General features: G+C 47.8%; 1 protein-coding gene across 2 annotated transcripts in view; it reads left to right on the top strand.

The window, feature by feature from the left end:
- The window catches only part of PDE4B (phosphodiesterase 4B), a 632,040-nt gene that overhangs the window by 566,293 nt on the left and 40,439 nt on the right, over window positions 1-25,308 (top strand). For both annotated transcript variants that reach the window (XM_031968952.1, XM_031968953.1), the window contains one exon: window positions 23,507-23,619. In XM_031968952.1, the coding sequence (XP_031824812.1) occupies window positions 23,507-23,619 (113 nt within the window). The remainder of the gene's footprint in view (window positions 1-23,506; window positions 23,620-25,308) is intronic.

Raw genomic sequence — 25,308 nt, 5'->3', positions numbered from 1 at the left:
AAGGCACCTACTGTGGGCTGGGCTTTGAGCCAGGCCCTGGAGAGGGGCTGGTGAGGAACAGCAAATGATTTTCTATTCCTGTCCTCTGGGAACTTTAAGTCTAGAGGAGACTTAAGCCTACAATGCTGAGGACCGGGATGCACAACGCCACACAATGAGCACCTTGGTGAGGGGCTGAGGATTTCTGGAGAATTAATGACCTACACCTTCACTTGCTGAGTCCAGGGTTTAAGGTTCCTGGATTTTGAGCTGGACGGAACCTCACAAGGTTGTTGGGTCCATCTCATTTTACATATAAGAATTCAAGTCAACAAGCATTTATTAAACACTTACTGTGAGGAAAACAATATCTAGAAGGAGGGAGAAAGGTGGGGGAAGGAGGGAGGAGATGGAGACTCTGAAGAGAGAGTCCAGAGGGTCAAGGGACAGCTTGGAGGGTCTTGCTGACATGCTTGGCTGCCATCTTGGAAAATGGCAGATCTGGGAGGAGTCGGCCCATCAGAGGAAGAGCCTGGGGAGGAGACTTTCAGCATGTGCAGTCCAAGGGTAACGTGAGCTTCCAGAGGAAGCCCCCAAGAGCTGTCAGGAGAGGACATGTGCTTGTGCCCCCTCATCTTTGCCAATGAGGGAACGGATGTCCAGCAAGGAGAGTCTTGGGCAAGGGTGCAGACAGAGCAGTTGAGATAGGATTTGAACCCGGCTTCTCTCTGCTGCCCCTCAGACTTAGGGATGCCGTGACCCCCAGGGTGGGGTGGAAGCTTCCTGGCGATGGCAGGGGCTTTTCTCCTCCAGACCTGTCTGCACATTGTCTTGCCGATTGCCAAGGGCGGATGCCCTGCCAGTCACCGTGACCACCGGGCACTGAGATAAAGGGTGTTCGTCTGGGAGGCGCCCGGTGCAAAGCCAGCTGGGCCAGTCGGGCGGGGGTGCGGCAGCTCGGCTTGCAGCGAGTCCAGCCTTTCCCAGGCTCCTACCGCCACATCCTGCACATTGACTCAGAAGCGCACAAGGCAGGAGCTGTGGGAAAAGGGACACGAGCACCTGTTCTCTCAGCATCCTTTGTGAAATCCACCATGCAGTCAGCAATTATGGACCGCCTCCTGTATGCAGAGACCCATGCTTGGAGCAATGGAGCAAACAAAGGGTGTGTGTTAGTTTGTTAAGGAAGCACAAAGGTTAACACTCGGAGACCATCTCTCCCAACCTCTCCCTGGTCGAGAATCTCCTTACATCATGAAACAAGTGCCTGGGTCTGCGCAGAGACCATCAGGGAAAAGACCACCAGAGAGAAGGAGCCCACTGCCTCCCTCGGCAGCCAGCTCCGCATTGGGGGGGGAGTGTTGGAGGATCCTTCAGAGAGCTGGAAAAGGCTCCGCCACGGAGAGCCCAAGGAATCCTAACCGTACCCCTCTCTTTACAGATAGGGAAACTGAGGCTCATTTGTGACTCTGGAGTCCCACAGGAAGCTTTGTGGGGTCCCGAGGAAGGTTCTCTGGAGAGCAAGTTACCATCACTGTCCTCACAGTCACTACAGCTAATAAGGACCAGGGCCAGAATACGAACCCAAGCCCAGAGCTTCCCTGTTGTGCCATGTTACCTCTCCGGGGTGTCAGCTGTTGGGCCAGATTCCAGGCCTGAAGCAGTTTGAAATGGATAAGGAATCCCAAGTGAAACTGGAGCAGTTTTGCTCCATAAAGTCTGTCAGAAGCTCTCTCTCCTTGTCCTGCAGCCTCCCAGTCTTCTTGGGAACGCAGCTCAAATCGCACCTTTGAGAGGAGGTCTTTGCCAGTACTGGTGCCTTCCCCGGGGTCATCTCTCAAGCAGATAGATAGATGGATGGATGGATGGATGGATATATACATAGATAGATAGACAGACAGACTGGTGGATAGATAGATGATATAGACAGACAGACAGACAGACAGATAGATAGATGGATGGATATTTAGATAGATGATAAATAGAAGGCTGAATGATTAGATAGCTGGAAAGATTCATGGCTGATGAATGGATAGACAGATGATAGATAGATGGGTGAATTGATAGGTAGATAGATGGATGGATGGATAAGGATAGGTGGATAATGAATAGATTAGGTAGACAGACAGACAGACAGATAGATAGATGATGGATGATTGGATGAATGGATAGCTAGAGATGGATGGATGGATATTTAGATAGATGGATAGACAGACAGCTAGGTAGATAGATGGATGGATGATTGGATGGATACATAGATAGGTGATAAATGGAAAGATAATGAAAGATAGAGGGAAAGGATTCATCCATATACTCACATATATATTTATACTCATGCCTACATATGAATGATGATAATGATGATGGTTGTTCCGTCATATCCAACTCTCTGTGGGTTTTCTTGGCAGAGATACTGGAGTGGTTTGCCATTTCCCTTCCCAGCTCATTTTACAAATGAGAAAACAGAGACAAACAGGGTGATGTGACTTGCCTAGGATCACACAGTAAATGTCTGCAGCCAGACTTGAACTCGGGAGATGAATCTTCCTGACACCAGGCTCAGGACTCTGTGCACTTCACCAACTAGCTGCCCTACTAATAGTGATAGCTAGCATTTAAGTGAGGGAGGGCTGGGCCAAGTCACCAACCTCACTTTCCCCTCCAGAGCCTTCTGGGGCTCAATGACCAGATATGATCAGAATGAGATGGCCCTGGATGCAGTGAGAGACCGGGGCCTTTTATGAGCAGTGTAAGAGAGGGACAGCCTTGGAGCCAGGAAGCCTTCGTTCAGCCTTGCTTCTTTTCTTCTTCCAAATCAAGAATTAAATTCATTTGTTTGTTCCAAAACAATTTTGTTTTGTTAATTTATTTTTTTCATTTTATTAATCATAGATCAGATCTATAGTTTTTTTCTTTTTAATTTTTATAATAGCTTTTTATTTTTGAAAACATATATTAAAAAATAGTTTTCAACATTCACCCTTGCATAACCTTGTGTTCCAAATATAATCCAACACATATTAAACATAGGCAATTCTAAACGTATTTCCACATTTATCGTGCTGCACAAGAAAAATCAGGTCAAAAGGAAAAAATGAGAAAGAAAAAACAAAGAAACAACAAACAAAAATAGGTGAAAATGCTATGTTGTGATGTGCAGTCAGCCCCCACAGTCCCGTTTCCATGCAGATGTTTCTCTCCATCACAAGTCTATTGGAATTGGCTCAAATCACTTCATTGTTGAAAAGAGCCACATCCATCAGAATTGATCATCGCATAATCTTGCTGTTGCCGTGTACCATGATCTCCTGGTTCTGCTCACTTCCCTCAGCATTAGTTCATGTCAGTCTCTCCAGGCCTCTCTGAAGTCGTCCTGCTCATCGTTTCTTACAGAGCAATAATATTCTATAACATTTATGTACCATAACTTACCCAGCCATTCCCCAACTGATGAGCATCCCCTCAGTTTCCATTTCCTTAACGCCCACAAAAAGGACCACCACGAACATTTCTGCACATGTGGGTCCCTTTCCCTCCTTTAAGATTTCTTTGCGATATAAGCCCAATAGAGACACTGCTGGATCAAAAAGTGTACAGTTTGATAGCCCTTTGGGCTCTCCAGAATAGTTGGATTAGTTCACAACTCCATCAACAATGTATTAGCATTCTGGTCTTCCCACAACCCCTCCAACATTGGATCTTTTCTTGTCATCTTAGCCAATCTGAGAGATGTGAGGTGGTACCTCAGAATTGTCTTAATTTGCATTTCTCTAATCAATAGTGACTTAGAGCATTTTTTCTGGACTAGAAATGGTTTTGATTTCTTTAACCAGAACCATATGAAGACAAGCATGAAAAAGAAACTACTTTCCAAGAGCTTGCATTCTACCACTGAGGAAAATCATGTATACAGAGAAATAAATTTAAAAAAAAAAAAAAAAAAAAAGCTAAGATGTGAATTCAAAGTCAGTTTGGGAGCCTGGGCAGGGACCAGTCCTGAACAGACAAGGGGAAGATGGCCAAAGTGCACAAGATGATGCTTGAGATAAGCTTTGATAAGAATCCTGGGGTTCTGAGAACAGAAAGGAAAAAGGAAAGCCTTCTAAGAGGAACTATACAAGGATAGCCAGCAGAGATGGCCTGCCCTGATGGGGACTACAGAGTCCACTTGGGCTGGAGTGAAGTTTGAAAGGACGTTGCGTGGAACCATTTTAGGATGGAATCAGATTATGGGAGGGTTTGACAACCAAGCAAAAAAGATCCTCTTCTGTCTCAGAAACCATGAGGAGCTAAGGAAGCTTCTCAAGCAGGAGGATGTCACCATTAATTATTTTATCCACCAAATATATCCCCCACCATTTAACCCATTCCTGTCAACAGCATTGTCCATTCCTCCAGTTTCCCAGGCTTGAAATATAGAGGGATCTGAGACTCTTCCTTCTCCCAAATCTCCTGGATCCAATCTGTCACCAAGTTCTAACATTCCCTCTTTCAATAGGTTTCTCAGGCCGTTCCCATGGCCTCCACCCTAATGGGAGCCCTCAGCACCTCATGGCGGGATTGCTGCCAAAATCTTCCAGCTGCTCGGTCTTTCTCTTAAACCCATCCCTTGCTCTCCAGCCAGATGTGTCTCCCCCAAGAAGTGCCGGACTTGGGGGCCCACAAGGGCTCCTTTGGTCTGTCTTTTGAGGGCCTCTATAATGTTGCTCCCCCACGCCCCTTCATTACACTCTGTTTCAGTCAGCTTTGTCTCCTCACTGAACTCCATTTGTTTTAGGTTTTGTGGCTCAATGGAAGGTATGTTTTTCAAGTCAGAATTTGAAAATGGGGAGAGGGGTGGAGACTTTGTTAAGCCCTGTACAAAGATGATCTCATTTGATCTTCACAATAACCCTGAAAAGCCAGACAGATGGTGATTCCCATTTTACAAATGGAAAAACTGAGGAAGTCAGAGGTTAAGTCACTGGCCCACTCCCAGAGTCACGCAGCTTCTAAGGCTGCACTTGAACTCAAGTCTTCCTGACTTCAGGCCGGGAGCTCTCTTATCGGATTTGAAAAAGGGACCTTATATCAAAGAGGCAGCTTAGCCTGTGTAGAGGGCACAGGCTTTGGAGTCACACTCAGTCGTGTGACCTTAGGAAAATCATAACCTCTCTGGGTCTTCTCTGTAAAAAGAGACACTTGGACGTGAAGGCCGACCGGCCTCTAAGGAGCCTTCTATCCCCAAAGTCTTTGATCAAAGGATCAGTGGAGGTCTACACCTAAAACAGAATTCCTTCTGTAAAACCCCAAGCAAACTCCCAATGAAGGGAAGGCGAGCCCCTGTCAAAGCATCCTCTTCCACTTCATTGTTAGGAAACTTTCCCAGCCTTCCAACCTAAATTTGCATCTAATAGACCCTGTCATTGTTGCTGGTTCAGCCCTGGGGAGAACAGAGCAGAATTCTAGAATCTGAGAACTGGAAGGAACTTCGGGGGCAAGGGAGTCCAACCCAAGCCCAGGAGAAACCCCCACTATGGCACACTGAGCAATGTCCTGCCCAAGACTGGAAAGGGAGTTACTGGGCTGAGACAGGATTCACATTCAGGTCCTCTGACTCCATGTGCTGGCCCAGGCAGTTCCCCCAACCTGCTCTGCTCTTCCTTCTCATCTCTCCCCTTCCCAAATCCTACTTCTCGTTCAAAGATCTGCCAAGGTCCTATTTCTTCTGGGCAGCTCTCCCTGCCAAGTGATCCCTCTTTCTGCTGACCTCCTGCATTCATAGGATCTTAGAATTCCAAGGCAAGAGGGATTTTAGTAATTGCCTAGTTGAATTTCATAATTTTCTAAAGGAGGGCTTTGTCAGAAAGGTGAAGCAATTAGCCCACCTACTCACAGGTGGCAGCTCCGAAAGGGGAGGATACTAAGTCCAGAGCAGGGATGCACCAAGGATGTGACCACGGTCACCAAATATAGGGATACTCTTTGAACACAAACTCTCAGATTCTAAAATCATTGGGATTTTCCTTTTACCATATTTGAAGATGTTTTACAAATCTTTTAAGCCCATAAGGTTACTCTCCCTACAAAATTGTAACTTTTTTCTTTCTTCCTTCTTTTGTCTTTTTTTCTTCCTTCCTTCTTTATTCCTTCCTTTCTTTCTTTTTCTTTCTTTATTTCTTGCCTTCTTTCTCTTTCCTTCCTTTCTTCTTTCCTTCCTTCCATCTTTCCTTTTTTCTTCCTTTTTTTCTCCCTCCCTCTTTTTTCTTTCTCTTTCTTTCTTTCTCTCTCTTTCCTTCTTTCTTTTTTCTTTCTTTATATTTCCTTCCTTCCTTCCTTCCTTCTTTCCTTCTTTTCCTCATTCATCTTTTCTTTATTCCTCCCTCCCTTATCCAGATTATCCCTTGAGGGTAAGTGTTTCTGGCTCCTATTTCATCTCTCTCTCTCTCTCTAATTAGATTTTCTGGTCTGCCTGTCACCTGGGCTTTAGACCGTGGTTTCTGAGAATCCATTCAGCACTGAGCCCACAGCTGTGGAAACCTCACGTGGATAATGGAGTGTGTCCACGTCCCTCTGTCCTCTCCAAAAAAAAAAAGCAAATTCAAACCTAGTTGGGGGCTTAGGCCGTCCTAGCATGGCCTTGCTCCCCATGCTCCATATGACCCGCCCTGCTCCCCAGCAGTACTCCCCTGTACTCATCTTTTCCACTGCTTTGCAGTTCTTGGCCCCAACCTTCCCAGCAGGTTCCTGGAATTTAAAAGCCACAGGACAGAAAAGGAGGGGCTTGCTTTCTTTTGTTTGTTTGCTGGATCTCTCTGGCCATAGGCTTTGCTCTTGGCTGGGATCAGCAACATTGGGCTCATATCTGAAACCTAGAGCTCTTAGGACTCTTAGCTGATCTTTTTCTCTCTTACTATCTTGACTCACCTAATCTCGCCTTGGTCCAGTCCATGAATGGCCCCATTCAAGGACAAGTGGGAGATAAGGGAGCTGAGCCCCTGGATGTTCCAGTGGACGCCTCAGCCCCAGCATTCTGGGTCATTCTTCCCAGCAGCCCCCTATGCTCAGCTCAGACCTCACCATCCCTGCCACACCCCTTTCAGGGCCCTCTCTGTTTTTCATGCTGGATTTGTGGGAGGAAATCTCTTCTGATCCTGAGTACAACCATTTGAGACCTCTCCCTGGAGCCCGCTTGGCTGGGCTGTCCCACTTTAGGGGACACTGAGGTGTAGGATCACCAGCTGGGAGGAACCTCCCAGCCACTTCCCCTCTTCTTCGTGGAAGAATTGACGCCCAGAGATTTCAGCCACGTCACAGGTGGACTCTCCGACAGAAGCCATATTTAAACTCCAGGACTCTAATTCTAACGTCCCAAACCAGAGAGATGTCTACCCAGATGTTGTAAAACATTTGATGAGGAAGATGAAGATGATAACGATGGAGATGATGCTGGTAAAGAGTCTGAGACTCATCCCAAGCTGCATTTCACCCCCCATGGGCACTGAGAGGGGGATGGAGGAATCCCAAGCAACAGTGACCCTATTAAAGCACAGACTCTGTGTTTGCTGCTGTGAAGGCCCCGCTGCAGCTCCCAGTGCAACGACTGGGGGATGTCCTGGAGCTGGCAGGGATGCGCACACAACATCCTCAGTGTGCTCCTGGGCAGTTGTGCTGGGGGTGGTGGGAGGGGGAGGCGGGGAGGCTGCTCCAAGCCCATATTTTTTTGCTTCTCTGCACATTTATGTTGGCAGGGCTCCCCTGGTAAATATTAGTTTAAACTGAACACTGAAATCCTTAATCACATTGGAACAGGCACCGCATTATTCCGCTAGAAGAAGTGGGCTGGAATAGAGGGAGAGAGTGGAAGTGAGTGCTTGCAGCGAGGCTCCAAGGGTAAAGAGGAGAAAGGAGGGGGAGAGAGGCTGGGTTCTTCCCCAGACAAAGCTCCCACTTCTGCAGTGTTTCCGTGGCTTCAAGAGGCCTGACAGATAGGAGGTTCTTATTTCCATTTTACAGATGGGGAAACCGAGGCACTGAGGGTTAAACATTTTTCCTATCACCATAATTCTCTGAGTCCTCCCCCTCATATAACAGTGTGTTCAATTTATCCTTCTACATGTGACAAAATTGCTCCAATCCAGTAGCATGTAAATAAAATTTGCATTTCCATTTCCATTACCTTTACAGACAGGGATTGCCCTAGGATTTTGTTGTTGCATCTCCTCTTGCCATAGCTACGTGTCCATCCTTTCCACATCTGGTCATTCTGTGTGACTTGGTCTATGTCCCCCTCTCTTTTTCTCCCAGAGAGCTTTACCCTAGTGCTGGAGATGGGGAGCTCACAGCTGGGGGTTTCCCCATCTTGACCTCCAGGAAGTAAGAAATGTTCAATTGAATCGAATATGTTCTGCCCAGGGATCCATGGAGCTGAGCCCGGCATTGAGGACTGGATGCAAGCGTCCTTTGTGATCTTGGCCAAAACTCCAGGTTTCAGTTTCTCCATCTGTAAAATGAGAGGGCCGGACTCTGGCTACCAGTCTGGGACCCCCAGACCTTTGGGGATGCCTTTGGGATCTCCCTACACTCTGAAGCTTTCATCGCTTGTGAGAAGACTCCATTGGTTCCCTCCAACACAGCCCCTGACTTCAGAGTGGGCCATCGGTGTAACCCCCTCATTCTATGAGGCACCGACTTGCTCAAGCTCACACACAGTCGCCAGAATTCAGGGCCTCCCACTTGAGAGCAGCCTTTCCTCCAGAAGAATGCCCGGGTTCGCAGGTTGTGCGCTGGGAGGCCCCTGGGAGGGGGGACCTCAAACCAGGAGAAAGCTTGGGGATGGGGGTACAGGGGAGCAGGTCACAGGCTGTCTGATGGCCATGGGGAAAGCGAGAGAGGATCCAGTGGATCCTCATTATCTGCAGTCACTGAGAGAACTTATATGCAATGAGAGGTACCAAGTGGCCTACTTTCTGCTCTGATTTCCCTCGAAGGCATTAACATTTTTCCTCTGTGAACCAACCCAGTGGTGATTCTTGCCATTTGCAGTTGAGGAGTGAGAAGATTATATCATCCTGCCCCAAAGGCCAGAGGATTTAAAACGGGTTTGCTCATGGAAAATCTGAGAATCTGAAATAAAAGCTCCCCAAGTTTCATGGGATTTATTCTAGGTAGGTTTATTGTACAGGTTATGAGAAAGGAAATAAGGTGCTCATTGAAAATGGCACAAGGGATTATGGGTGCGCCCCTGCCCCAGAGACGAGACAATCCTAGACTTAGAGGAGCAGGAGCCCCTTGAGTCATTGAACCTAAACCACTCATTTGGGCCAAAGTGAGACCAGGGATCTCAGTGACTTCCCCGATGTCTGGCGAGTAGGAAGTGGGAGAAGCAGGATTGGAACCCTGAGGCCTGACACGAAATCCATGTTGCTCTTTGTCCCTCATTTTGTCCCTCACTTCTGGGGATCCAAATCAAGGATAAAAACGTATCCTCCTGGCGGAGAACAGAGGCCTGGTCTAGTCAATGCGGAGCTCTGGTCTCTGGGGCTGGCCATCAGTGACTGAATCCCCGGCTAACTAACTGCACATCCCCGTCCGACTCCCCTGAAGCAACATTATCTGGGAAGTTCTCGTCAGTGTCTGTACCTCATCTTTCTCATCTGGCTCAGGGTATTGCCTGAGTGCTGGAGTCCCTGAGACCCAGTGGGAAGAGACTCAAGGTCTGCCTTTGAGACTTATTATCTCTGTGGCTCATCTATAAAATGGGAATAATAATGCAAGGAGCAGCAGCATTGTGTCACGGAAAGTCTTGGAATCAGCAGGTCTGATTGAGTCCCAGCTCTGACATCATCTCGGCAAGCCTCTTGTCCATCAACCCATATATATATATATATATATATATATATATATATATATATATATACATACACACACACACATATATATATATTATATATATACATATATATTATATATATACTTAGCCTATACACACTTCTATTTTTCAGCCTTTTCTCAGTTACCATCTCTCTTAATATGCCTTATGTGGCCATTTATAATAAAATAACCCATTTGCTCAAAGTTGATCTTAAAACTACATCATTATTACTGCATACAACGTTCTCTTGGTTCTGTTCCTCTGGCTCTTTGCTATTTTGACTAAGTCCTTCTGTGTTTTTCTAAAACCATTGAGCTCATCATTTCTCTTATCCCAGTAGCATTCCATCACAATCAAATACCCTGACTTGTTCAGTCATTCTCCAATTGATGGCCATCTTTCCACTTCTTTGCTTTGAGAGCTACTCTAAATAAGTTAGAACATGTAGGTTCTTTTTTTTTTCCCCTAATTATCTTTGAGATAGATCTAGTACTGCTGGGCCAAAGGGTGTCTGCAGTTTTGTAACTCTTTGAGCATAATTCAGAATGTTCTCCAGAATGGTTGGAGCAGTTCACCATTCTCCCAACAATGAATTAGTATCCCATTTTTTCCACATCCTCTCCAGCATTCATCATTTTCCCTTTCTTTCATTTTAGCCAATCTGATGAATGTAAAATAAAATCTCAGATTGTTTTAATTTGCAATTTCTAACCAATAATGATTTAGAAAACTTTATGTAAATATAAATTGTTTGATTTCTTCGTTGCCTGTTCATTTCCTTTAACTATTTCTCCAATAGGGAATGATTTATATTCTTATAGATTCAACAAAGTTCTTTATATCTATTTAAATGGGACCTTTATCTGATAAACTGTTTTTTATAATTTGAGCCCAATTATCTGCTTTCCTTCTAATCTTGGCTATATTTGTTTTATTTGCACAAAAACATTTTAACTTCATGTAATTGAAATTATCCATTTTATATCTAACTTTGCTTTCTTTGGTCTATTCATAAATTGTTTGCTTATCCATGTGTCTGACAAGTAATATGTTCCAAGTTCTTCTAATTTGCTTGTATTGTTTCTCTTTATATCTAGGTCATATATCCATTTTGAAATCCACTTTAATTTTAATTTTTAATTTAATTAATCCACTTTGTTTTATTAAATATCCATTCTCTCCCCGAAGGATTATATTCAGTTTTGATGGGCAACCAATTCTTGGTTGTAATTCTAGCTCCTTCACCTTCCTTAATATCATATCCCAAACCCTCTGATCTTTTAATGTAGAAACTGATAAATCCTGTGTAATCCTGTGACTTCATACTGTTTGAATTTTTCCTTTCTGGCTGCTTACAGTATTCTCTCTTTGGCCTTAAAGTTCCAGAACTTGTCTATAATATTCCTGTGAGTTTTCATTTTGATATCTCTTTCAGGTGGTAATATTGGTGGATTCTTTGAGTTTCTATTTTGCCCTCTGGTTCTAAAATAGGGCAGTTTTCCTTGATAATTTATTAAAGAGAAGGGACAAATTCTTTTTCTTTTTCATCATGGCTTTCAAATAGTCCAATAATTCTTACATTATTACCATCTGTTTTCAGTAGATTGTCTGGTGAAAAATTTCACATTTTCTTCTTTTGCTTTTATTTTATTGTTTCTTGATGTCTCGTGGAGTTGTTAGCCTCCAATTACCCAATTCTCATTTTTAAGGAATTATTTTCCTCAGTGAAGTAAAGGTGCATCAGTTCATAGCAGTTCTTTTGAAATCATCTATTTCCTCATTTCTTACAGCACAATAGTGTGCTGTCCACTCATATTTCTCACCTGTACAATGCATCTGTCTATTTTGATTTTTCTATTTTTAAGGAATTGTCTGATAAATTTGTGTATATCTCTTTACTAAATTTCTGTTTTATTTACCAAGTAGTTACTCTTTTAAAATAATCTCTTGCATAATTCTCATTTGTTTGCTCTTTTTTCCAGTTTTTCTTTTCTCTCTTTTGCTTTTTAAAATCCTTTCTGATGCAAATTAAGACAATTCTGAGGTAGGCCTTCACACCCCTCAGATTGGCTAAGAAGACAGGAATAGATAATGATAAATGTTGAAGGGGGTGTAGGAAAAAGTGGGACACTAATACATTGTTGGGGGAGTTGTGAAATGAAGCAACCATTCTGGAGAGCAATTTGGAACTATGCCCAAAGGCCTATAAAACTGCATGCCCTTTGACCCAACAGTGTTACTACTGGGTCTGTATCCCAAAGAGATCATAAAAAAGTAAAAAGAACCCGCATGTGCAAAAATGTCTATAGCAGCTCTTTCTTTTTCTTTTGACAAAATATTTCTTTTTTTAATTATTATTTTCAATATCTATATATGGATAATTTTTAACATTCACCCTTATACAATCTTGTGTTCTAATTTTCCCTCCCTTCCCCTCCTCCCTAGATGGCAAGTGATTTAATATATATTATTCATGTGCAATTCTTCTATACATATTTCCACAAATATGCCGCACAAGAAAAATCAGATCAAAAAGGGGAAAATAATGAGAAACAAAACAAAATGCAAGCAAACAACAACAGAAAGAGTGAAAATACTATGTTGTGGTCCACATTCACTTCCCACTGTGCTCTCTCTGGATGCAGATCGTTCTCTTAGTCTCAAGACCATTGGAACTGGCCTGAATCATCTCATTGTTGAGAAGAGCCACATCCATCAGAATTGTAGCAGCTCTTTTTGTAGTGGCAATTGTTGGAAATTGAGGGGATACTCATCAGTAGGGGGATGACTGAATGAGAAATGGTACATGAATATAATAGAATATTATTGTTCTATAAGACAGGATGAGCAGGCTGAGTTCAGAAAAGCCTGGAAAGACTAACATGAGCTAACGTTGAATGAAGTGAGAAGAATCATGAGAACATTGTCCACAGTAACAGCAAGATTATGTGATAATCAGCTCTGAGAAACTTAGCTCTTCTCAGCAATACAGTGATCCATGACAATTCCAGTAATTCAGCATGGAAAATAGCATCTGCATCCAGAGAGAGAATTATGAAAACTGCATGTGAATCTGAGCATAGTATTTTTATCCTTTGTTTGTTTGTTTACCTGTCCTTTCTCGTGTTTTTTTTTTTCCCTTTTTGGTCTGATTTTTCCTGCACAACATGACAAATATTGACTTGAATTTAGAACCTACTATTTCAAAACCTCTTTATTTCCAATTTACTCTGTAACTAGTTTGTACAGAATTGTGTACATTAAATTGTGAGTTCCTCCAGAGAAGGGTGAATTTGTGCTTCTCCTTGTAACTCCATTGCTTAGAACCCTGCCTGGCACATAGTAGATATGCAAAACCTAATTATTGAGTAACTTTTGAAAAAAGTTTAATCGATGCATTTTATTTTTATATTACCATTTACAGATTATTCCACTCTATGAAATGTCTCTTGTAAAAGATGGATGGATGGATAGAAATACTGATGGATAGATGAAAAGAGAGATAGCCAGATGATTGGATGGATAGATAAATAGATGGAAAGATAGATAGATAGATAGATCACCTCTCTGAAGTAGAGATCATTTCATTGGTCCTCAGGAATCAGGTGTGGTCATTGTATTTATCAAAGTTCCTTAAAATCTTTCCAGGGTGCTGCCTTTCCAGTATTGCTGTCATTGCATAAATTGTTCTTCTAGTTCTGCTCTCTTCCCTCCGAATCAGTTCATAGCAGTCCTTTTGAAATCATCTATTTCCTCATTTCTTGCAGCACAATAGAGTCCTGTCCATTGACAGGATGTAACTCATATTTCTCACCTGTACACTGCACCTTTACAAAAACTGATCATGTCTTAGTCCATCATTTTCACTACCACACCATCTTTGAAGTCCTGTCCAGGGCTGACTAGAACTCTGCTTGTGAACCTCTGCCTGTGTTTTTGTAACCATGGATTGATGCCATGTGGGAAGGAGAAGAGATCCTCTCTGCTAAAGAATTTGTGAACCCCAAAGTCTGTGGCAAAAAGGAAGTTTAATTTTTTCTCTAAGAAGCTCTCTCTTAGGGGGCAAATCTCTTAATAAAGAAATTTGCAAAGAATGAGTTAACAGAAACCAATTTTATGAGCAGATCTTGGGCAGTTTGAGCTGATTATCAGACCAGGATCTCCCAATTGAATGAACATCACTTTGAAGGCTTTTTCAGAATTTAAAGTTTCCTGAATGGGGATCCGGCTATCCAAAAGATCAATAGGGGGTGATTTACCAAAGATTTCCTACTGAGCGATGCAGCTTGTCTTAGGAAAAAAGTTTGTCTGGAAAATATACCTTCTCCCAGAGTCTCTGGAGTCTGGGAGATCCCAAATCTTTCTTCTTTTAAAATCAAAGGGGACATAGTTTCAGTGATTATTTTACAGATTAAATGGGACACAATTTTACCCGGGGATCACTGACTCATTGTCCTGGATGTTTCCAATTGCTCTCGTCCCTCTTTTTTATAATTCTTTCTGTCCTACAGCACAGGATATGGAAGACCCGAGTTCAAATGCTGGCTCTCTCACTTATTTGAGTCATCCTTTTCACATCTCTCTGTCTTGGTTTCCTCTTCTGCAAGGTGAAGTAGCTGGATTTGATCTAAGCTCCCTTTTAGCTCAGAATCTGTGATCTACATCCTCTCCTTCCCTGTTTTTTTAAATTGTTGTTGTTATGGTGGGGGAGGGCCTGAGTCATTACTCAGGCCAGGCTGGATGGATCAGAGAAGAGGGAAATCAGGAAACAACAGCTATAACTTACACAATTTGGATTTCAAAATTTCCCAAGAATATAATGCAAAGCCCACTTCGGCAAAGCTAGGATCTGTGCAAAGAAAATGGAAAAGTTGCACAGTGGTTTTCACCCACCAGGGTAAAGTCTAGAGACGACTTTGAATCAAATCTCAGCCTCTGATTGTTTAACTGGTGCCCCAAGTCAAATGGAGATAATTATAGCTATGCCCTGCCTGTGTTGTAAGCCATAATGACTAGTGCATTGAGCTTTTTGGAGGAAAAAAAAAAGTCCTCTGCACACCAGGTATTATTATTGGATTAATTATAATTATTTAGCCCTCCTCTCTTCCTGCTTTGAAGAGTAGAGCAAACCAGTCTCCAGAAGTTCGAGAAGGGAGAAGCAATCTCTCCTCTGTTCCTCTTGGGGTAAGGATTGAGGCCAAAAGGGGCTGTCCTCGGTCCTTGGGGAGCTGTCCAAAGGTGCAGGAGCTACCTTAGGAGGTGGGGGATTCCCCCTCCCCGGAGGTTAAGGAGAACAACAACGACATTTTCCCATTTTAAAGTTTGCCAGGCTCTTTGCAGTGGTTATCTACTAGATCTTCTCAACCACCCTGTGGCGAAGTAGGTAGGCTTGTTATTCCTGCTTTACAGGTCAGAGAACCAGATGACTTCTCCAGAGTCACACAGCTAGTCAGGGACAGGGACAGGGTCTGAATTCGGATCTTCCTGGCTCCAAGTGCAGCCACATTATCTTATCTGGTTTCTAACTTCCCTGGGCTTTCCTCAAGTCTCAGCCTTGACTTTTCCCATCTTTTCCAATAAACCATCTCTTGGATGCTGGAGTCTTCCTTCAAGAAATCATTCCCTATTTAGCCAGTGCTGATCTTGTTTGGAAACAATTGTTTGCATATTGTCTCACTTGGCCTACTAGGAGGTAGACTGCTGTCTTTGTCTTTCTTTGTATTCCCAGTGCACAGTGCTCGGCACATAGTAGGTGCTTAATATATGCCTGCTGGTTTCATCTTATCTCATTTATCCTTCATATGTCTTTCTCCCCATTTAAAAGAATGATCGAAGGTGATGGGAATAGAATGACTCGACTCAGAGGAGTCTGAGAGACACACAGCAAGGTATAGGATGTGGGAGCAGCTGTGGGAGAAGTACCCTGGGGGATAGTGGGGAACTCCATCCGGGGCTGCCCACCGGGAGGAAATAACTGATTCTGTGGAACATCTGCTGCTCTCCTCCTCTTCCTTCCCCTTCTAAAGGCTCTTAACCCTCAGGGTCTTAGCCACCCACTCTCATCCTCTTCCCTCTTTTGTTCCTTTGGGCTCAACTCTATCCTTTGGACCCTCCCACTTTTAATATCCTAGTTTACGACCTGAAGCAGACCCTGGAGTTCATCTAATCCAATCCCCTCAGTTTACAGAGAAGGAAACTGAGACCCAGAAAAGTAAAGTGATTTGACAAGATGAAAGAGGTGATAATAAATAGCAGATCCTGCCTAAGAGCCCGTGTGCTCTTATTGCGGTATTTAGCAATGTGCTCTGCACATAGTAGGTACTTCATAAATGTTTATTGATTGCCTGGACTGCTCATCCTCTATTAGTCCTTTAATATAAATGAGTTTGTCAGATTTGCCGAGGGTGAGGCAGGACGTTCAAGGATGAGAAAAGGGGATCTGGAGGGAGTTGTGGTCCAGTGGTCAGAGCAGTCAGCAGTTTGTGTGTTTGTAGTTTGAAGCCTGGAGTGAGGGGAACCTCAGAGATCATGCAGTCTAACTAAGCCTCTAATTCTACAGAGGATACTGAGGCTCAGGAAAGACCACAATTCTCTCTTCAGATCGGGGCACTGAGGCCCAGGGGGTGAAGGATTAATCCAAGATCCCTGTTAGCAGATGGCAAAAGCAGGCTATGAGCTCCCACCACTGTACTCCACTGCCTCTCCTAAGGAAGCTTCTTAGTCTAGATTCTTGGTCTAGATTCACCAGCTCGGTGACTTTGGACTGCTCATTTCTCCTCTGAGCCCGGCGTTTCCTCATTGGCGATGAGAACATTGTCCTGTGATGATCTCTAAGCTCTATTCCAGTGTTTAAGTTCTGGGAGACCATGAAGGGAAAGAAGGGAGAAGGCCCAGGTTATGGAGCCCAAAGGTTGGGCTACAGCAAGGCCACTGACCTAGGCTGCACACGGGGCTCCAGGCCACTGTGTCTGTGCCTCCAGGCAAGTCAGTGCTCCTTCTGGGGCCACGGATAGCTAGACAGAGGACCTGGGTTCGAATCCTGACTCGGCCACTCACTACTGGTGTGTGAGCTTGGGATGACTCCCCCACCCTCTGGGACTCAGTTTCCCTCTCTGCCAAATGAGAAGGATGGACTAGATGCCCTTGGAGTCCCCATGCCTGCTCTCAGCCAAGGTCTTGTACTCTTTTCTGCATTCTGCAGTCAGGATTTCCCCGTGTTAGTGCCCAGAGGCCCGGCCCAGGAGAGGGAGAAGGAGAGAAGGAGGAGGAGCAACACACAGTGGCCTCTGTCTCTTTCTCTGTATGTCTATGTGTATGTATCTGTCTCGCTGTCTCTGTTTCTCTGCATCTGTCTGTCTCTTCTGTTCTCCTTTGTCTCTCTCTCTACATCTGTCTCTCTCTCTTGTTCTCTCTTTCTTTGTCTCTTTCTCTCTGCATGTCTGTCTCTTGTGTTCTCTTTCTCTCTTTGTCTCTGTCTCTCTGCATCTGTCTATCTCTCCTGTTCTCTCTCTTTGTCTCTGTCTCTGTCTCTCTGCATCTGTCTGTCTCTCCTGTTCTCTCTCTTTCTTTGTCTCTGTCTCTCTCCTGTTCTCTCTTTGTCTCTTTCTCTGCCTTTCTCTCTTTCCCTCTCTCCTCCCCTCGCTCTCTCCCTCCTTCCCACTCCCTGCATTTCTCCCCTGGAGCACCTTCTCTCCAGACTGGTGACTCCTCCCCAGGATCTCACTCCATTTCTCCCTGGAGCTTTTCTCTACTCTCCCTTAGGTTTCCTTGTCTCCCTGCCTCCCTAATCTAGCACAGTCCCATTTCCCAGCTGCCCTTTCTCTGCAGGGTCCCTCATCACACTGTGGGCTCTTGAGGCAGGGCCTGTAGTATTTGCTTCTATCCGTGTCCCCACTTTTAGCACAGCGTCCAGCAGCTGTAACCCCTAAAGTCTGTCTCTTCAAGGCTTCTCATGGAGGCCGGTCCGCTGGGCCCCTTCTTCTCTGAGCCTCTGACCCGAGAACCTCTAGAGTCCCTCCTAATTCCCGAGCTCTCTCGAGCCTCAGTTCCAGCTTCTCGCTGGGAGGACCCCAGGGCCCCCAGGGCCAAACCCAGCCTCCTTCCCTGCCCAGACCGGCGCCGGGGCCTCTACAGCCGCCGGAGTCGTGCTCTGCCCTTGCCAACTTCACCGGCCGGGCGCAGAGCGGGCGCAGGCCGGGAGGATGCCGGGAGGCGGGCGGCGCCTTTGGGCAGCTGGAGGGCCCGCCGCCGGCTATTCTGGGTCGGAGCCGGGCTGGGGGGTCCGGGCGGGTGGCAGCTTCTGCCAAAGCGCCTCTGCCGCGTAATTGCGGCGCTTCTTCCTTGGGCTCAGGAGGAAACCCGAGTCTCCAGGAGGAGAAATCTGACAGATCACCTTTCACTCGCTTTGCATATCACTTCTTTAAAAGGCTGGGGCGGGGGCCCGCCGGGGGCTCGGGCTGCGCTGAGAGCGGGCGGCGGGCGCTGCGCTGAGAGCCGGGAGGCGCCCACACCGAGGGAGGCTGCTCACCCCTTTCCCTCAGCCTCCCTCACTCCCGGGGGGAGGCAGCGGGGGGCCCGGACACAAGCCGGGGAGGTTTCTGGCAGACTAGAGTCAGGAGAGATCCGGCTGAGGCGGCCCGGGAGAAGCCAGGAGGAAGGAGGGAGGAAGGTATGTGCCAGTCCCGCTGGGCCGCCTCCGGGAGCATCGCCCGGCCTCCCCCGGCCCTGCGAGTCAGGCAGAGGAAGTCACCTCCTGCGGTTTGGGTGGTTTGCGAAGTATGACATACAGGAAACCGAATTTGAACTCCTGTTTATACTGAAGTTTGCTCTTGTTCGGGGTAAACAAAACTACCTATTCTCTGAAACTGGTGGCGGCGGCCAAGGGATTACTGTCAATTCAACCAAAAATTGAGGAGGGGGGGACTTTTTTTTTTCTTCCTGGGGGCTTTGAATGCCATACTCATCAGGTTATTAACATGATTTCCAGCTCTACACTTCAGCCTTTAGCGCAGTGCCTGCACACAGTAGGTGCTTAATAAATGCTTCTCGACTTGAAACTGTTAGAGGATAACTAACAGGAGCATGAACAACCTGGACTCCGGTGCCGGCTTGCTGTGGGAGCCGAGATAAATCCCTAAGGTCTCTGGGTTCCATTTACCTCCTAGTGTACAATTAGAGGGCTGGATGGATGATCTCTCTGATCTCTCCAGTCTCTTCCTGTTGGGAGCGCCCCAAATGACCCATCCAGAACATAGTCTTTTTCCTCAAGTTTGCTCTTAGTTTGTGCCCCCACCCCTTTCTGGACGTTTTACAATTTCATTCAGATCTGCTTTATGGTTGTCAAGTTTATTTCCCCCAGGCCTCCTTCAGGCAGGATTGTGGGTAAGGAACCCTCATTTTACCTTTTTTGGGGAGAGGACAGATAGAAGGGAGTACCGAGCCAGCCTTGAGATGGACAGCCCTGGGGAGAAGGGGGGGGGGGGGAAAGGACATTTTCTCCCATGCGCCCCATGTGGTGTCTCTGGGAGTTGAGGGAAAATATTAAGGTTCTCAGGGCCTCAGACTCCTAAACTGTACTAACTAAATGGTCTCTGGGATGTCTCCCAGTGTTAAATCTATGATTCTATGGCTGCTATTCAAAACTCAGGTCTGTGACTTATAATGTGTGATGTTGGCCAAGTCATCTTGGCCAAATTTTCTTTCTGGCCTGAGTTTCCTCTTCTGTAGAATGAAAAGAACAGACTCTACTGTGCTTAAGGTCTCTCACAGCTTTAAATCTCGGATCCCACTGCAAACTGAGTCACGAGCTCATATAAATCAGAGGCAGGGCTTGAACCCATTTCTCCAATAGGCTGCCCTGTCCCTCTTGTTTTAATAACGCAGCAATTCCTAAGCTTTAGAGCTGGAAGGGACCTCGGAGCATCTCTACTCTGGTCTATGCAGGTAATTGCCCTTCTTTTCATCAGACTAATTTTGGCCATTTCCCGAAGAGCATTTCGCCTTCACGCAGCCCACTCTCCAGACAGACGGTCATAGCTGCTTCTGCCTTTCTCTGTCTGGCCTCCCCATGCCTCGGTACTTCCTAGAAAGAAGTGTCTCTGGCCTCTACCTGGATATGGCATCAGAGCTGGGGCAGATAGCAGAGAACAGCTTGCCCAACCTCTCCTTCCCTTCCCCTTCTGCCCTCCCCTTCCTCCCATTCCTTCAGCTTTTTATAAATGAGGAAATTGTGGCCCACGAAGGATAGGAGACTTGCTCAAGGTTCCACATGTGGTAAATGTCATCGAAGAGATGCAGACTCATTGGCAAACCCGCGCTGTCTCACCCACTCGTGGGAACGTTGGCTGCCTTATCTCAGTCCTCCCCTTCAGGAAGATTTCCTGGATGTTTCACTTCTAGAAAGACCCTCTGCTCCCATGAGCACGTCAAAGTCTCTATGTCATCGCTTCCTGGGGGCTTCTCATTTAGTCCAACCATCTCACTTTACAGATTGGGAAACCGAGGCCCAGAGAGACGTCACTTGATCAAACAATATGGGGAGTAAGAACTGGGATTTGAACCCAGGTCCTCTAGTTTCAGAGCATTTCTTTCCCCTGTATTATGTTGCCTCCCACACTTGTTGATTTACTAATAAAAGCTGTCATTTAGAGAGGACTTTGAGGTTTTTAAAGCATTTTACATTCTTCATCTCACTTGATCCTCTCAGCTACCCTGGAGGGGAACCAGGAGTGTTCTTATTCTACTTTAGAGATGAGGAAACTGAGCCTCAGTTACACACTGAGTGTGTGAAGCTAATTGGAACTCAAGCCTTCCTGGCTCAAAGTCTGGCTCCCCAGCCACTCTCCCATACCCCCCTGAAAGGGACAGTTCAATTATAAATGCTCCATGTCTTCTCTAAGCTGAATTTCCTCTTATCATCTAGCATGACACTCTGCAGTGCTTTATAAACGTTTGTTGAATGACTGAATGAACACACTCATAAATTTTAGAATTTGAAAGCAAATGCTTATAGAACATAGTAGGACAAAGAACTGGAGCTAGAAAATCTATTCAGGGTCATGGAGGCTCCCAGAAATTCACCTTAAGCAGACTTCCTGCTCTGCACATCAGCCAAGATGCCCCCAAATGGCAAGAGCCAGTGGTCCCCATTCATCCTGTCTCTCTCCCATCAGTGCATGGAGGCTGTCTGCCCCCACTGGCTTGTGAGCTTTTGGAGAGCAGGGACTGGCTTTTACCTTTCTCCTGCTTAGCCCATCAGGCTTATTGCCAGAAGATCTATTGGGATCCTGAGAAGAAAGATTAATGTTCTGTCGTGGGGGAAGGGGATTATGAGTTGAACCACTCCTTCTGGATTAATAATTGGAATTTTACAAGAACCTGGCTCAGTCGGCCACGTTTTCTGACGGGGGGATCTGGGTACACGCCGGAGCAATGCAAAGAGAGAATGTTACCTAACCAGATGTTCCGGCCTCTTTTGGTCTGCCTGTGTGCTTTTTACACTTGCACGTGGAGCCTATGCTTTGCTTTCTCCTGGAGAAGAGAGCAGGAACTTAGAATTTTGTCTCTGTCCCCTTCTGCTCTAGCACATTAGCCTGCACACAGTAGGTACTTTATAAATGTTTGTTGATCAGCTAGCGCAGCCTAGGCGTTGCTTTCTCCTGGAGAGAAGAGCAGGAACTTAGAATTTTGTCCCTGTCCCCTTCCGTCCTAGCACACTAGCCCGCACACAGGAGGTACTTTATAAATGTTTGTTGACCAGCACGCAGAGCCTATGCTGCTTTCTCCTGCAGAGGAGAGCAGGAACTTAGAATTTTGTCCCTGTTGCTTTCTCCTGCAGAGGAGAGCAGGAACTTAGAATTTTGTCCCTGTCCCCTTCCGTCCTAGCACACTAGCCCGCACACAGGAGGTACTTTATAAATGTTTGTTGACCAGCACGCAGAGCCTATGGCTGCTTTCTCCTGCAGAGGAGAGCAGAAACTTAGAATTTTGTCCCTGTCCCCTTCCGTCCTAGCACACTAGCCTGCACACAGGAGGTACTTTATAAATGTTTGTTGACCAGCACGCAGAGCCTATGGCTGCTTTCTCCTGCAGAGGAGAGCAGAACTTAGAATTTTGTCCCTGTCCCCTTCCGTCCTAGCACACTAGCCTGCACACAGGAGGTACTTTATAAATGTTTGTTGATCAGCTAGCGCAGCCTATGCGTTGCTTTCTCCTGGAGAGAAGAGCAGGAACTTAGAATTTTGTCCCTGTCCCCTTCCGTCCTAGCACACTAGCCTGCACCCAGGAGGTACTTTATAAATGTTTGTTGACCAGCACGCAGAGCCTATGGCTGCTTTCTCCCGCAGAGGAGAGCAGGAACTTAGAATTTTGTCCCTGTCCCCTTCCGTCCTAGCACACTAGCCCGCACACAGTAGGTACTTTATAAATGTTTGTTGACCAGCACGCAGAGCCTATGGCTGCTTTCTCCCGCAGAGGAGAGCAGGAACTTAGAATTTTGTCTCTGTCCCCTTCCGTCCTAGCATACTAGCCCGCACACAGTAGGTACTTAATAAGTGTTTGTTGCACAGTGGATTGAATGGAGAATTCCGTTTCCACCAGGCCCGGGATCTGGCAGAACTGATCAGGATTACTCTGGAAAACCAGGAAGCATCCCTCCAAGTGATTTCCCCGGCAAGGGAGGGGGGTCGTAAATATGGACAGTTGCAAGCTGTTGTTGCTTTCTTTCATTGCACCCCGAGGGCCCGGTCCCGCACAAAAGCCCCCTTGTTGTGCGGCAGCCGGTTGGGAAACGTCCCCGGAGATGCCCTTTAAAGGCAGCTGTGCAAGGCCCGGGGCCGGGAGAGCGCCCGGAGCCAAGTCGGGGCCGGGGCCTTCCCAGATCCCCGGGTGAGAATCCAGTTCGCGCTTTCCCCGGCCCCGGGCCCCCTCGGAAGGGGAGACTCCGGCTCCCTCTTTGTTCGGGAGGATGAGCGCCCCGGGACCCCCCACGCTCCACGGGCCAGCCCCGGGCCCCGCTGCTTCCCGGCGGCCCCCCGCCGAAGGCTCGGCGCGGGGCCCCTCAGTTAGCCGGCGTTCTCAGGGAAGCGGGGAGGGAGGACCCGAGACTCGGCCCTCCTTGTCAGAAGGAGTCAGGGCTTGGAGGCAGGGAGGGGGCCGGGGAGGCCGGGCCTCCACAGCCCTCGGCCGCTGGGCTCCCTTTGGAGCGCGTGGCGGCTCGCGGCGGCTCACTTCTCACTTGTCAGCCCCCGGCCCTCTCCCAAGTGACATCAGCGCGCCCCGGGCTGCTGACTCAGGAGGGCTCGGAGAAAGGTCGGGGGAGGAAGGGGCGGGGAGGCAGCGGGGCCTCGCCAGTGCTCCCCGGGCCTCCGCAAGGCTATGCAGATGAGGCGGCGGTGCCCGCCTCCTGCCCGCCCCCTCCTCCCCGGGAGCGCCTGGCCGCCGGCTCGGCGGCATCCCCGGGCCGGCCAGGGGGCGGGCGCCGCGCCCGCATTGGCCGAGGAGCGTCCGGGGCGCAGCCCCCGGGGCCTTTAGTCCTTCCCCCGCGCGCGGAGCGCCAGACGGAGGCCGGCCTCATGATGAAGGAGCGCTGCGGGCCCTCCAGCAGCCCGAGCCTCAGCCCCGCGGCCATGGCCAGCCTGCAGACGCCTAACTACATGTCCGTGTGCTTGTTCGCAGACGAGTCCTGCCAGAAGTTGGCCATGGAGACCCTGGAGGAGCTCGACTGGTGCTTGGACCAGCTGGAGACCATCCAGACGTACCGCTCGGTCAGCGAGATGGCCTCCAACAAGGTAAGCGGCCGGGCGCCCCGCGCAGCGCGCCCCTCCGCGCCTCCCGGAGCTGCCCCCCAGCCTCGGCGCCGCGGCCGCCGCCGCTCCCCCGGAGCGGCCCAGGAGGCAGCGCGCTTTGCGCTCTCTCCCCCTGGGGCCCGGGGACCCTTAGAGAAACCCCGGTCCGGCTGGCCGAGGGCAAGGGACGCGGTGACAGCTCACGCCCGCCGGGCTTTTCCTGGGCACTCCGGCAGCGGCCTCCCCGCCTCCCTGCTCCCGTCCGCCTCCCTGCTCCCGTCCGCCTCAGTCTCCTCCTCTGTCACTTTAGAAGGGCGCGGATTCTGCTCTGCAGCCGAGCCTCGGAAGCCCCCGCCTGGGGAGCAGGCAGTTAGGGAGGGATTAACGTTGCCTGACTCCCGGAACGGGAGGGGTGCGAGCCGGGAGAAGGGGAAGCGGGCGCTTCCCTGGCCAGAGTTTCCCCAAATTTGTGGGGCTTGTTTTTAAAAGTCCAGCTGCGCCTGCCGGGAATAAAGGGGGAATAAAGGGGGACAGCGCCGCGGGGGGAGGCTTTGAGACGAAAGTTTCCTGCCAACAAAGGACTTGTGGGTTGTAAATCCCCAAAGAAAACTTCTCCCTGGTAGGGCTTTAATTAGGGGGGTCATTATATCATTTGTTTAATTAACACCCAGGCTTGCCCTGCTAATTTATGTAGCCAGGATTTCCAACTTTAGTTGTCTCTGCTCTGGGGAAGGCTAACTTCCATACCTGGGCGGGCGGAAGGGGGGGCGTTTGGAGGTCCTCCTTGCCCCCCACGGTGCGATCTTTCCACGCCCAGGCCCCCCGGCCCGGAAGTTTACTCTCCGGGGCATCTCCCGGGGGCACCAGATGGGTTCTATCCGCACCTGCAACGGATTCTCCCGGCTTGCTCCGTGTGCGGCTCCCCTCCCTAGCGCACCTTCCGGGAGATCCCGGGCTCCTCGGGGGGCAGATACCACGCAGGTGGTCTGGGCGTTGTTGGGGGTCCGCTGCCGCGAGGGGAGGGAGCCGTGCGTGGTCTTTGGAAGCCGGTTTGTTTACTCGACCGGGATGAGCTGTCTCTAAAGGTGGTGAGTTTCCCATGCCCGGAGGTATTCAAGTGGGAGTAGTTTGTGGGGATGTTGCGGTAGGAGGGTTTCTAAGAACTGGTCGGGGGAGAAGGCTTTGCATTAGCAAGTTCCTGTAAGTGATTCTGACTCTGGCTTTTCTGGTGGAAGGGAAGCTTGTGATAATGTAGAAGTTCGCATTTGAGTTGTACTTGAGCACGTTGGATTTTCGCCGTCCCTGACCCCCACAACGGCCCCCATTTTATAGACCAAAAAACGGGTTGAGAGCCCCCCAAGGAGGTGCAGTGACTAAGGAGTAACCAGGTCCCCAGACTCCTAACCCTGCTTTGTACTTCAGCCCTTCGGTTTCGTCTGTCAGTCTTGTATTTAAAGATAAAAGTCAGGGCTCCCTCAGGCCTGAAATGAGACTTCTTTGTAAATGAGGGACTTTCACAGACAGTCATCCGCTCACACGCCTGTGGGGTCCCAGTGCTGGAGGCAGAGCTTCCTCTGGGCAAGTCATGGTGCTTGGGGGCTGAAAGCCAGAAGGAGAACGCTCCTGCCGTGTGTGTGTGGGAAAGGGGAGGAGTCTTGCACAACGGGAACTGCATTCACTCTGCTTTGGGCC

Source organism: Sarcophilus harrisii, chromosome 4, assembly GCF_902635505.1.
Source record: "Sarcophilus harrisii chromosome 4, mSarHar1.11, whole genome shotgun sequence".
Classification (NCBI taxonomy): domain Eukaryota; kingdom Metazoa; phylum Chordata; class Mammalia; order Dasyuromorphia; family Dasyuridae; genus Sarcophilus; species Sarcophilus harrisii.
This window is presented reverse-complemented; position numbering and strand designations above follow the sequence as displayed.